At 43.5% G+C, this 13209-nt stretch overlaps 1 protein-coding gene across 4 annotated transcripts in view; it reads left to right on the top strand.

The window, feature by feature from the left end:
- Positions 1-12655, top strand: part of LOC112080596 (early estrogen-induced gene 1 protein) — a 68449-nt gene extending 55794 nt beyond the window's left edge. The window contains exons 5-15 of one of the 4 annotated variants that reach the window (XR_011479528.1): positions 1865-1981; positions 2427-2473; positions 2788-2960; positions 3173-3277; positions 3704-3962; positions 6570-6694; positions 6846-6915; positions 7037-8154; positions 8197-8259; positions 8300-8663; positions 8701-12655. Coding sequence is in view for 1 of the 4 variants with exons in the window: in XM_070442638.1 (XP_070298739.1) it covers positions 1865-1981; positions 2427-2473; positions 2788-2960; positions 3173-3277; positions 3704-3962; positions 6570-6694; positions 6846-6915; positions 7037-7082 (942 nt within the window). In the remaining 3 variants the exon portion in view is untranslated. The other 3 variants (XR_011479527.1, XR_011479526.1, XM_070442638.1) reach the window with 3 other exon arrangements.
- The last annotated feature ends 554 nt before the right edge of the window (positions 12656-13209 follow it).

Genomic DNA, 13209 nt, shown 5'->3' with positions numbered 1-13209 from the left:
GGGGGAGAGACAGTTCGTGAGAGAGAGAGGGGGTGGGGAGAGAGGAGGAAGGGAGAGAGGGCTAGGGGACAGGGGAGAGACAGTAGTGAGAGAGAGGGGGTAGGTGGTGGGAGAGAGGAGGGAGAGGGCTAGGGGACAGGGGAGAGACAGTAGTGGAGAGAGAGGGGGGTAGGGTGGTGGGGAGAGAGGAGGGAGAGGGCTAGGGGACAGGGGGAGAGACAGTAGTGAGAGAGAGAGGGGTGGGGAGAGAGGAGGAAAGGGGAGAGGGCTAGGGGACAGGGGGAGAGACAGTAGTGAGAGAGAGGGGGGTGGGTGAGTGAGGAGAGAGGAGGGAGAGGGCTAGGGACAGGGGAGAGACAGTAGTGAGAGAGAGAGGGGTGGGGAGAGAGAGGAAAGGGGAGAGGGCTAGGGGACAGGGGACAGGGGGGAGACAGTAGTGAGAGAGGGGGTGGGTGGGGAGAGAGGAGGGAGAGGGCTAGGGGACGGGGGAGAGAACAGTAGTGAGAGAGAGAGGTAGAAGATAATAGTTGGGATAAGAGAGAGAAGAGGAAGGGAGAAGACTGGAGACATACATGAGTGAGGGACATTAGTAGGCCCTAATGGAGTGAGGAGTATTTACGGTTGGGTGACCTCACCAGCCCTCCATGCCAATAGTTATGTAATGGCACATTTGGGGTGGGGGGGTGTGTGTGTGTAACCCCTTGTCACTTACCCCCCAGTTAAGTAGAAAGACTGAAATGGCACGCTGAAAGCGTACACTCCATGCTTGATGTGTTTATATGCCCTTGTCTCTATATCTCATGGGTAGCTAGTTTGAAACCATACACACCGAAATAAAACATGCCTTATTACAATGGGGACCAGGTGTGTTAACACCTGACCATGGTACACAGTTTTCATCAAAACATATTTGTTAACATCATCTCTCTGTCACTCTTCCTCTATGTCTTCTCTTTATGTCTCTCTCTCTATGTCTGCTCTCTCTACTGTCTCTCTCTGTTTTCTCTCTATGTCTCTCTCTCTATGTCTCTCTCTCTGTTTCTCTCTCTGTCTCTCTCTCTCTATGTCTCTCTCTCTATGTCTCTCTCTATGTTCTCTCTCTCTGTTTCTCTCTCTATTTCTCTCTCTATGTCTTCTCTCTCTCTGTTTCTCTCTCTATGTCTCTCTCTCTATGTCTCTCTCTCTATGTCTCTCTCTTCTATGTCTCTCTCTATGTCTCTTCTCTCTTCTATGTCTCTCTCTCTCTGCTCTCTCTCTTCTATGTCTCTCTCTCTGTCTCTCTCTCTTTGTCTCTCTCTCTCTGTCATCTCTATATGTCTCTCTATGTCTCTCTATGTCTCTCTCTCTCTTGTCACTCTCTATATGTCTCTCTATGTTCTCTCTCTCTCTTCTCCTCTATGTCTCTCTCTATGTCTCTCTCTCTATGTCTTTCTCTCTGTTTCTCTCTCTATGTCTCTATGTCTTCTCTCTCTATGTTCTCTCTCTCTATGTCTCGTTTTCTCTATGTCTCTCTCTATGTCTCTCTCTATGTCTCTCTGTCTCTCTCTCTATTGTCTCTCTCTATGTCTCTCTCTCTATGTCTCTCTCTTTTATGTCTCTCTCTCTCTGTCACTCTCTCTATGTCTCTCTCTCTCTGTCTCTCTCTCTGTCACTCTCTCTATAGTCTCTCTCTCTATGTCTCTCTCTATGTCTCGCTCTATGTCTCTCTTTCTATGTCTCTCTCTCTGTGTCTCTCTCTCTATGTCTCTCTCTATGTCTCTCTCTCTATGTCTCTCTATGTTTCTCTCTCTATATCTCTCTCTCTATGTCTCTCTCTCTCTGTTTCTCTCTCTATGTCTCTCTCTATGTCTCGCTCTCCCTCCAGCTGGGCTTTGCTGACCTCAACATGGCGGAGTTTGCTGGCTCAGGCTCCACTGTGCGCTGCTGTATCCTCGAGGGCTACGACACTAAGAACACTCGTCAGGACAACTCCATTCTCAAGGTAACCACACACACAAACTGACACGTTCACATGAGCTTATCGAAACCCCATGTGCAAAGATGTGTCCTTTGTACACGTGGTGGCGAAACCCAGAGAGCAAGACCATGTTGAGACTTGTTCAGGAATGGTTCAGGTTGAATAAACAGTTTGCCTTCCCACTAGGCATTGGATAGGTATTTGCAGGGCACCTAAATGGTTATCTGATGGATGAATAGAAAGATATTGCCAGGTGCCCCTCTCTTGGCTTATTTCTAACCTGACTCTTTTATATAGCTTACTCACATACCATACATACTTTCATTTGACCATAGAAACATTGTATTACATTGAGGAAGTGAACGGCAGTTATTCTACTACAAAGGCTGCAGTGTTTTGTTGTAACAATATACAATGATGTTGATGGTGATTATGTTGATGATGATAATGTTATTACAATTTTTTCTAGGTTACTATTGGAATTACACTTTTGTCGGGGGATCCTTGCTTCAAAACGTGAGTTGGACCTCTGGCGCCACCTTTTGGCCAAAATGTATACCATCAACGTAGCTTGCGAAATAGAGTCTAAAATATAGACTACAAGGAACACTCATAGACCCTCTAGCACTGACCTAGTTCTACAAGATTTCCTCCTCACTCTCATTCAAACTTTGGTTTTCTTAACCTTTGTCAACTTAGTACTTTTCATTCTCTTAGTACCCTTGGTTGTTTAGTACTACTGTGACAAATATGATCAAATATTACTTCATTAATCTGTGTTTTCAATGCTTACTTTGAACTTAATTACACAATGACCTTTGACCTTCTAGGCCCCCCAGCACAGCCAAGTCCATCTCGATCCCGGGCCAGGACCCCTCCCTGCAGCTGGACTGTAAAGGCGAGGGCACCGATGCCAACTCAAACCCTCCCCCAGGGGGCGTCATCAGGACATCATCAGGACGGCCCCTCAAACCCAGACTCCCCTCAGCTCCCCTCAACTCTGGTACGACAGACAATCACAGCCAATCACAGCTGACTGTTTACACATTATTTATTTGTATCTATTTAATCGTTTGATTGTCATTTCAATAAGTTGACTCCTGTGTTGTCTATATGGGGTGCCATTTGTAACATGCTACTGTGTATTTTGTAAAAAAGTGTAATTCTGTGCCACAGAAAGCTAACATCATCCTGTGTGTTGTGTTGTGGCTTCAGGTCTACCCGAGCAGTTGGAGCAGAGCCTGCCCAGCCCAGATGAGGTCTTCCACATAGGACACTCCCGGAACTCCAGCTATGCCAGCCAGCAGAGCAAGATATCAGGTCAGTCCGCCTCTTTTGGATTACCATGTTGTGTATGTTGGTAGGAGACGAGTGAAGTTGCCCTTAGGCGCAGATATTGGGTCTGTTTTGCATTTTCCCCACTAATGGTTAAGGTTAGGTTTAGAAGAGGGGAAGTTTATCCTAGATCTGTACCTAGAGGAAACATCGCACTGGAGCATTTTGACACGGGGCCATAGCTACTCAAGTCAGGGTCTCCATTTGCACATAGATGACATCTTAGCCCTGGACAAACTCAATTAGGTTCCAGTGATTTGATCTAAAAGATACCATGATTTCATGACGGGGGAGGATCATTATGGACAAATAATATCAAGTCTGGCATGGGGTTATATGTCAACCCCATGTGTGTGTGTGTGTGTGTGTCTAATTGACTTGTATGTCTTCCCATCCTCCCCTCTCCTCCAGGGTACAGTACGGAGCACTCTCGCTCCTCCAGCCTAACAGACCTCACACACCGCCGTAACACCTCCACAAGCAGTAGCACCTCTGGGGGCCTGGCCACCCCCACCCAGACCCCCCACGCACACGCCCTCGCCAACCCCCACCCCCNCGCCAACCCCCACCCCCTTGCAGCAGACCCCCAGACAACCGGAGAGCCGGGCACCAAGTGTGAGAGACCCCCGCGGCCACCGCGGCCCATCCTGCTCTCCAACAGACCCTCCAGGCAAGCTACAGCACACACACACACACACACACACAAATATACACACACATATTTAAGCAATAAGGCCCGAGGGGGTGTGGTATATGGCCAATATACCACGGCTAAGGGCTGTTCTTAAGCACGATGCAACGCGGAGTGCCTGGATACAGCCCTTAGGAGTGGTATATTGGCCATATACCACAAAGCCCTGAAATGCCTTATTGCTATTATAAACTGGTTACCAACATAATTAGAGCAGTAAAAATATGTTACCACGGCTGACCACCGTGGTATATTAGATCGTATACCACAGGTCATACGGTATACGGTCTAATATACCACGGTGGTCAGCCAAACAGCATTCAGTGCTCGACCCACCCAGTTTATAGAAACACACACATCACACAAATACACTGATTTTGAAAAACATTAAGAACACCTTCCTAACATTGAGTTGCACCCCCGTTTTTGCCCTCAGAACAGCCTCAATTCGTCAGGGCATGGACTCTACAATGTGTCGAAAGCGTTCCACAGGGATGCTGGCCCATGGTGACTCCAATGCTTCCCACAGTTGTGTCAAGTTGGCTGGATGTCCTTTGGGTGGTGGACCATTCTTGAGACACACGGAAAACTGTTGAGCGTGAAAATCCCAGCAGCGTTGCAGTTCTTGACACAAACCGGTGCGCCTGGCACCTACTACCATCCCCCGTTCAAAAGGCACTTAAATATTTTGTCTTGCCCAATCACCCCCTGAATGGTACACATACACAATCCATGTCTCAAATGTTTTAAGGCTTAAACATCCTTCTTTAACCTGTCTCCTTCCCTTCATCTACGCTGATTGAAGTGGATTTAACAGATGACATCAATAAGGGATCATAGCTTTCACCTGGATTAACCTGGTCAGTCTGTCATGGAAAGAGCAGGTGTTCTTAATGTTTTGTACACTCAATGTATATTTGTACACTCAATGTATATACAGTACCAGTCAAAAGTTTGGACACACCTACTCATTCAAGGGTTTTTCTTTATTTTTACTATTTTCTACATTGTAGAATAATAGTGAAGACATCACAACTATGAAATAACACATATGGAATCATGTAGTAAGCAGAAAAATATATGTTAGATTCTTTAAAGTAGCCACCCTTTGCCTTGATGACAGCTTTGGTCACTCTTGGCATTCTCTCAACCAGCTTCATGAGGTACTCACCTGGAATGCTTTTCCAACAGTCTTGAAGGAGTTCCCACATATGCTGAGCACTTGTTGGCTGCTTTTCCTTCACTCTGCGGTCCAACTCATCCCAAACCATCTCAATTGGTTTGAGGTCGGGTGATTGTGGAGGCCAGGTCATCTGATGCAGCACTCCATCACTCTCCTTCTTGGTCAAATAGCCCTTACACAGCTTGGAGGTGTGTTTTGGGTAATTGTCCTGTTGAAAATCAAATGATAGTCCCACTAAACGCAAACCAGATGGGATGGCGTATCGCTGCAGAATGCTGTGGTAGCCATGCTGGTTAAGTGTGCCTTGAATTCTAAATAAATCACTGACAGTGTCACCAGCAAAGTACCATCACACCTCCTCCTCCATGCTTCACGGTGGGAACCACACATGCAGAGATCATCCGTTCAAGTACTCTGCGTCTCACAAAGACACGGTGGTTGGAACCAAAAATCTCAAATTTGGACTCATCAGACCAAAGGACAGATTTCCACTGGTCTAATGTACATTGCTCATGTTTCTTGGCCCAAGCAAATATCTTATTATTATTGGTGTCCTTTGGTAGTGGTTTCTTTGCAGCAATTCGACTTGGTCTTTTACCAAATAGGGCTCTCTTCTGTATACCAACCCTACCTTGTCACTACACAACTTATTGGCTCAAACGCATTAAAGAGGAAAAAAATTCCACAAATTAACTTTTAACAAGGCACACCTGTTAATTTAAATGCATTCTAGGTGACTACCTCATGAAGCTGGTTGAGAGAATGTCAAAAGTGTGCAAAGCTGTCATCAAGGCAAAGGGTGGCTACTTTGAAGAATCTAAAATATATTTAGATTTGTTTAACACTTTTTGGGTTACTACATGATTCCATATGTGTTATTTCATAGTTTTGATGTCTTCACTATTATTCTACAATGTAGAAAATAGTACAAATAAAGAAATTACCCTGGAATAAGTAGGTGTGTCCAAACTTGACTGGTACTGTATATACAAACACACATATATTTGTATTTCTTTGTCATGACATTTATTCCCAAAAATCAAAATTGTTTCTGGGCCAAAAACACTGAATATAAAGAAAGGAAAAGCCTGCAGACAGTAGATGCTACTCAGAAGTGCTTTATTCCTGGACTTCAACCAATTACTTTTTGGCAGTAATATATGGAACACCGTTTTGGTTGTACCATGTCAAAAGGTAAACATCAAATATGGAGACAAGTATGACCTGATTAGCGTTCAATAGTTAAAGCCTTGGTGAGACGTTACTGGTTAACTTTAGCACAATCACTGACGGCTGCGATAACAAACAACATGTGACCGAGGCTAACTGCATCACAGTCAACAACCATTGAAAATAGCCTCGATCAGATGTTGTTGGGTTAACTCTGTCATGTGACATGCCAGGAGGAAGAAGGACACGGTTGAGAGTCAACCCACCTGGGTGGATGATACGCGCATCGACGCCGACGACATCGTGGACAAGATTATCCAGAGCCAGAACTTTGCCGATGTCAGCAGCCATGAAGAAGGTAAGGGTAGGAAGAAGGTTGTGTTGATGGAACAGTGAGCATGACCACACAATGAAAACATTTTGCTGCTCTCTCTCATCTCCTCACTGTTTTCTCCTCTACCTATTCTCTCCCTTTCTTTTTTGTCTTTCATTCTTGCTTCCATACACAGACAGCAACCTCAGATTGTTTGTCAGCAAAGATGGGACTACAGCCCTAAGTGGGTTACAACTGGGGAACAAGTGAGTTTGTGCATGCCAGAATGTCTGTGTACAGTATGTTATTGCATGATCAAAAACAGAATTTATTATGGTAGTAAAATAAAGAAATTAATCCATTCCTCTTCTTCTGTGTTTGCTGTAGGGTGACTGCTGGCGTCTTTGAGCCAGTGGTGATCGAGAGCCACTAGCGATGAGTGTGTGTGTGTTCACACAAATGCACATACGCCTGTCTTTTGAGTTACACCACTTCAACAAACACCACTAAACAACATATGTAACCCTTTAATGAGATATTTACGGTGATGGTGGTGGGAGGTGTAATTTATGAATAATCCATTCATGTAGAAAAGTTGTTATATTCATGCTTTCATCTGGGGGAGCATAGGTGTAAAGTGTGCAAACTACTTGATAGAGAGAGAAATGGGAAACGATTGCACCGTGGGAGTTGTAGTGAAACACTGAAAATCAGGAAAAAGCTAGCCACACAGGTTGCGTTGGAGGCAAATGTGGCTGCCTCAAAAAGTTGGAATGTTATGATTTACCCTGTGTGTATCATTTTTGAACAATGTGTACTACACTGGGTTATGTTTGTGTATGATAATGGTTGGGGATACATTTAGTTATTCAAATAACAAATATAAATTCAAATGAGGGGAGATTGATAAAGTAAAGAAAGACTTGGTTACAAACTACTAAATAGAGAGATTGAACAGGCCATTTGAACTAGTGGTTTTCAATGTGAAATGTTCTATATTTGATGACCCCTTGTAATCCCCCTATTTCAGAAACCGTACCAGACCTGGGGTCAAAGTTACGGTATAGCCCAAAGAACCCATGTTATAGAATTATAGAGATATATACATTATAGAATATATTATAAGTTACAGAATGTTTTAGAATATAGGCTTATATGTAATATGATCATAGATCATGTTGAAATACGGACCTCAGAAAGAGAAAGGCGTGTTCATATGGCTGGCCATATGCAACTGTACATACTGCATGGTCAATGATTAATCGATTACTCTAGTCTAGGTAAATGCAGGCAGGATTAGTAATCGATTAGTGTAGTCTAGGTAAATACAGGCAGGATTGGTAATCGTTTACTGTAGTCTAGGTAAAAGCAGGCCGGATTGGTAATCAATTACTGTAGTATAGGTAAATGCAGGCAGGATTAGTAATCGATTACTGTAGTCCTAGGTAAATACAGGCAGGATTGGTAATCGTTTACTGTAGTCTAGGTAAATGCAGGCCGGATTGGTAATCGAATTACTGTAGTATAGGTAAATGCAGGCAGGTTAGGTAATCGATTACTGTAGTCTAGATAAATGCAGGCAGGATTAGTAATCGATTACTGTAGTCTAGGTAATACAGGCAGGATTAGTAATCGATTACTGTAGTCTAGGTAAATACAGGCAGGATTGGTAATCGTTTACTGTAGTCTAGGTAAATGCAGGCCGGATTGGTAATCAATTACTGTAGTATAGGTAAATGCAGGCAGGATAGGTAATCGATTACTGTAGTCTAGATAAATGCAGGCAGGATTAGTATCGATACTGTAGTCTAGGTAAATACAGGCAGGATAGTAATCGATTACTGTAGTCTAGGTAAATACAAGCAGGATTGTAATCGTTTACTGTAGTCTAGGTAAATGCAGGCCGGATTGGTAATCAATTACTGTAGTATAGGTAAATGCAGGCAGGATAGTAATCGATTACTGTAGTCTAGATAAATGCAGGCAGGATTAGTAATCGATTACTGTAGTCTAGGTAATACAGCAGGATTTAATCGATTACTGTAGTCTAGGTAAATACAGGCAGGATTGGTAATCGTTACTGTAGTCTAGGTAAATGCAGGCCGGATGGTAATCAATTACTGTAGTATAGGTAAATGCAGGCAGGATAGGTAATCGATTACTGTAGTCTAGATAAATGCAGGCAGGATTGGTAAATCAAATACTGGAGTCTAGGTAAATGCAGGCATGATTGGTAATCGATTACTGTAGTCTAGATAAATGCAGGCAGGATTGGTAATCGAATATTGAGTCTAGGTAAATGCAGGCAGGATTGGTAATCGATTACTGTAGTCTAGATAAATGCAGGCAGGATTGGTAATCGAATATTGGAGTCTAGGTAAATGCAGGCAGGATTGGTAATCGATTACTGTAGTCTAAGCCCTTGGTCCTCCCCTCCCCTGGGTCTTGTACATAGTCTTCTTTACATCCGTAATGTGAGACACTATCCTCATGCTCACCAGCTGGCTTGGTGACTATACCGTAAGTGGAAAAGTTGGAAAATCAGAGGGGGACATTTCTGTCTTTGTTGACAGTCTTCTGTCTGTCTGTCTGTCTCAGTAGCTTTGTCCCTTGACTGTTGCTCATTTGTCCTGTATGTCAGAACCAATTATTTTGTGTCACCATGCCCATGACATCCCTCCCTGTTGTCAAGGACTGGAGTTGTCAATTAAACTAAGTTACTAGGTTTCTGGGAGAATTTTTTTTATATTCTTGATCTGCTAGAAAGCCCTTTTGGATTTGTGTTCTCAACAAATCAATGCTTACAGTGAGACTCAAAAGGAAATTCGACTGCATATTATTTCAAATATGCTTTCTCAATGCAAGCCTGGTCACTGATTTTTATTGAGTGGGGGCCCTTAAATGGTTTGGTTACTGAAGTGGGTTACTAAAGTTGGCTGGCTAACTTAGAAGGTATTTCACAAAGAAGGATTACTATGTGGGCTTGGCTACAACTGTCCAACTGTTGCACTTCCACTAAGCCTCAATATCACCAGTCGTTATCAAGCGTAATGAACTTACAATTGAATAAGGGCTCTAATGATACAACTGACAGTGGTATCTGGTCATCTTCATTTAATTGAACAAGCTATTCTATTTGCTGGGGAGAAATGTAATTTTATTTCTGTCGCCCCCGGATTTTGATCCCGTTAGAAGAACATTGCATTGTGGGTATGGTGTAGTCAGAGCCAATCAGAGCTAACAATGGAGGATTTTGAGTAGAAACTCCCCTCTCATCCCCAAATGACAATGGCCTCTTGTATGTGTGTTTGTGCCTATGCATATCTTTTTTAGGGAGGGAGTGGAAACGAGGAAATGTCCGTGTGTGTGTGTGTACTTCCGCGCATTGTCTGTGCGTGTGCAAGCTGAAGAGCTTGCCACTCACCTGTCTCACGGTTCTTGACCCCTGAGGAACGTTTCAGTTGATCTGAAAGCCCTCAGCAGGGAAACGGACCTAATGCGCGCGCCTTAGCCTGTAATATCGCCCTTAGTCTGTTCATTTGAAATGTCTTTCAAAGGAAAAGTGCAATATGGGCTTTCATCTACACACCTGTAGCTTCAACATAGCTTCCTAACAAGGATGTTTTTTTTACAACAGACATAAGGTGTCCCAAATGGCACCTTATTCCCTACATATAGAGAATACAGTGATATTTGGGACACAGACATTCACAGCATACTGAGAGTTGACATTCAGAGGCACAAAGACAAAAATGTCTCCTGACTGGCCCTTTAAAAAGAAAATTGGGCTGTGTGCTGTTGCAATGTGCTTTTTTGTGTGTATTTCACTCTCCACCTTGCGTCATTGTCATTGTAGATGCTGTGTGCATACTGTGTGTGAAAAAAAAGGAAACAATGAATGCATAACCTTTAACTTCACTGACGTGCGTACACATGCATGGGGAAATGTTGACAGGTCTTCTTAGCTTTATTTGTATGTGTCAAGCTGATATGGACCATTCAACTGTATTTCATCAACTTTGATTATACAAGCCCTCTGTAACACAGTGAATCTGTATTTTAGCGTGAGCTTCTTTTACAACGAAACCAATTGATTTCTTTCACTTGGCGTCTTTCATTACGTTACACTGTCTATCTCGTAGTAGTGTAGTCCCAAGCATTTTTATTAATGATAATGGTTATAATAGCAAACACTTGATTAATATTTTACTTGTTTTAATTTTTACCAGCTGGCTGGTTTATTTGTTCTATGCAGCAGAGATGTATTGGTAAACCTGTACCTGTGCTCTACTTTGAAACATTGAAAAATCAAGTATACAAAAAAAATGATACACTAAAGAGTTGTAATAATTGGTTATTTCTGATTCCCCATCTACTGTTTTTACAAGAGGGCTCATTGTATATTTCTTGAATTGTTTGGGTTCTGTTTTCCTACATTCTTGACTATTTGTAACCTGTGATTTTTCTAACAAACGAGTTGAACCAATATGCTAACATGAGGTTCCGCTGTCATGAATGGAACGCTAAGGATTTTCTGCTGCATATTTGAAATATGAATTAATCAACACATCACTATGGAGGGTGAGGTTTCTCTGATGCAACACACCATCAGATATTTGTCATCGCTTTTCAGCCACTATATCACCTACATTTTGTGGGTTGAAGAACTTGGTAGGATGGCAGTCATTTACATTTACATTACATTTAAGTCATTTAGCAGACGCTCTTATCCAGAGCGACTTACAAATTGGTGCATTCACCTTATGATATCCAGTGGAACAACCACTTTACAATAGTGCATCTAACTCTTTTAAGGGGGGGGGGGGGGGGTTAGAAGGATTACTTTATCCTATCCTAGGTATTCCTTAAAGAGGTGGGGTTTCAGGTGTCTCCGGAAGGTGGTGATTGACTCCGCTGACCTGGCGTCGTGAGGGAGTTTGTTCCACCATTGGGGTGCCAGAGCAGCGAACAGTTTTGACTGGGCTGAGCGGGAACTGTACTTCCTCAGAGGTAGGGAGGCGAGCAGGCCAGAGGTGGATGAACGCAGTGCCCTTGTTTGGGTGTAGGGCCTGATCAGAGCCTGAAGGTACGGAGGTGCCGTTCCCCTCACAGCTCCGTAGGCAAGCACCATGGTCTTGTAACGGATGCGAGCTTCAACTGGAAGCCAGTGGAGAGAGCGGAGGAGCGGGGTGACGTGAGAGAACTTGGGAAAGTTGAACACCAGACGGACTGCGGCGTTCTGGATGAGTTGTAGGGGTTTAATGGCACAGGCAGGGAGCCCAGCCAACAGCGAGTTGCAGTAATCCAGACGGGAGATGACAAGTGCCTGGATTAGGACCTGCGCCGCTTCCTGCGTGAGGCAGGGTCGTACTCTGCGAATGTTGTAGAGCATGAACCTACAGGAACGGGTCACCGCCTTGATGTTAGTTGAGAACGACAGGGTGTTGTCCAGGATCACGCCAAGGTTCTTAGCACTCTGGGAGGAGGACACAATGGAGTTGTCAACCGTGATGGCGAGATCATGGAACGGGCAGTCCTTCCCCGGGAGGAAGAGCAGCTCCGTCTTGCCGAGGTTCAGCTTGAGGTGGTGATCCGTCATCCACACTGATATGTCTGCCAGACATGCAGAGATGCGATTCACCACCTGGTTATCAGAGGGGGGAAAGGAGAAGATTAATTGTGTGTCGTCTGCATAGCAATGATAGGAGAGACCATGTGAGGATATGACAGAGCCAAGTGACTTGGTGTATAGCGAGAATAGGAGAGGGCCTAGAACAGAGCCCTGGGGGACACCAGTGGTGAGAGCACGTGGTGCGGAGACAGATTCTCGCCACGCCACCTGGTAGGAGCGACCTGTCAGGTAGGACGCAATCCAAGCGTGGGCCGCGCCGGAGATGCCCAGCTCGGAGAGGGTGGAGAGGAGTCAATAGACAGATTGCTCTCTGAAAGACAGAGTACTGTAAATCAATTTCATTGTTCAATCAGAGATTAAAAAATCTATAATTTCTTTGAATATCATCATTTGCAAACTCACATGGACCTTTCCGAAGGCTAATCAGCTCAGTAGGTAGGGGAACCAGAACTGAATGGGGACCAGATATACCATTGCTCCGTCTGAAACCTTGGCCGGTATGATATTCATGATAACAGCACTTAGGTCTGGACAACTAACTTGACATAACATTTTATCTATTTCAATTATTTATCCTCTATTTCTTTTATTTTTTTCATCTTTGTAAAGGGATTTTAAAACTATGCACACGAGTCCAAGACTCTCCGAGAGGTCCACCCAAACTCATGACCTTAAGAATTATAATATTAATAATAAGAGATTTATATGATTAAAAAAATCAACAGTTAATGAATTTATATCAATAGACGACTATTGAAATTACTATTTTTCTGATTTTCCAGAATTATTTAGACATTATACACATACACACAGCTTTTGCTCCAAAGTTCTCATCTTTTTTTCACCTAAAATGCATTTATTCTATCACATTCAACTCACATGTGGAGAGACACTGTGACATGATGAATTGGAACTATATCTGTACACA

This window comes from Salvelinus sp. IW2-2015, unplaced genomic scaffold (assembly GCF_002910315.2).
Source record: "Salvelinus sp. IW2-2015 unplaced genomic scaffold, ASM291031v2 Un_scaffold16393, whole genome shotgun sequence".
NCBI lineage: Eukaryota > Metazoa > Chordata > Actinopteri > Salmoniformes > Salmonidae > Salvelinus > Salvelinus sp. IW2-2015.
The sequence above is the reverse complement of the archived record's forward strand: the minus strand, read 5'-3'. Positions and strand labels throughout refer to the sequence as shown.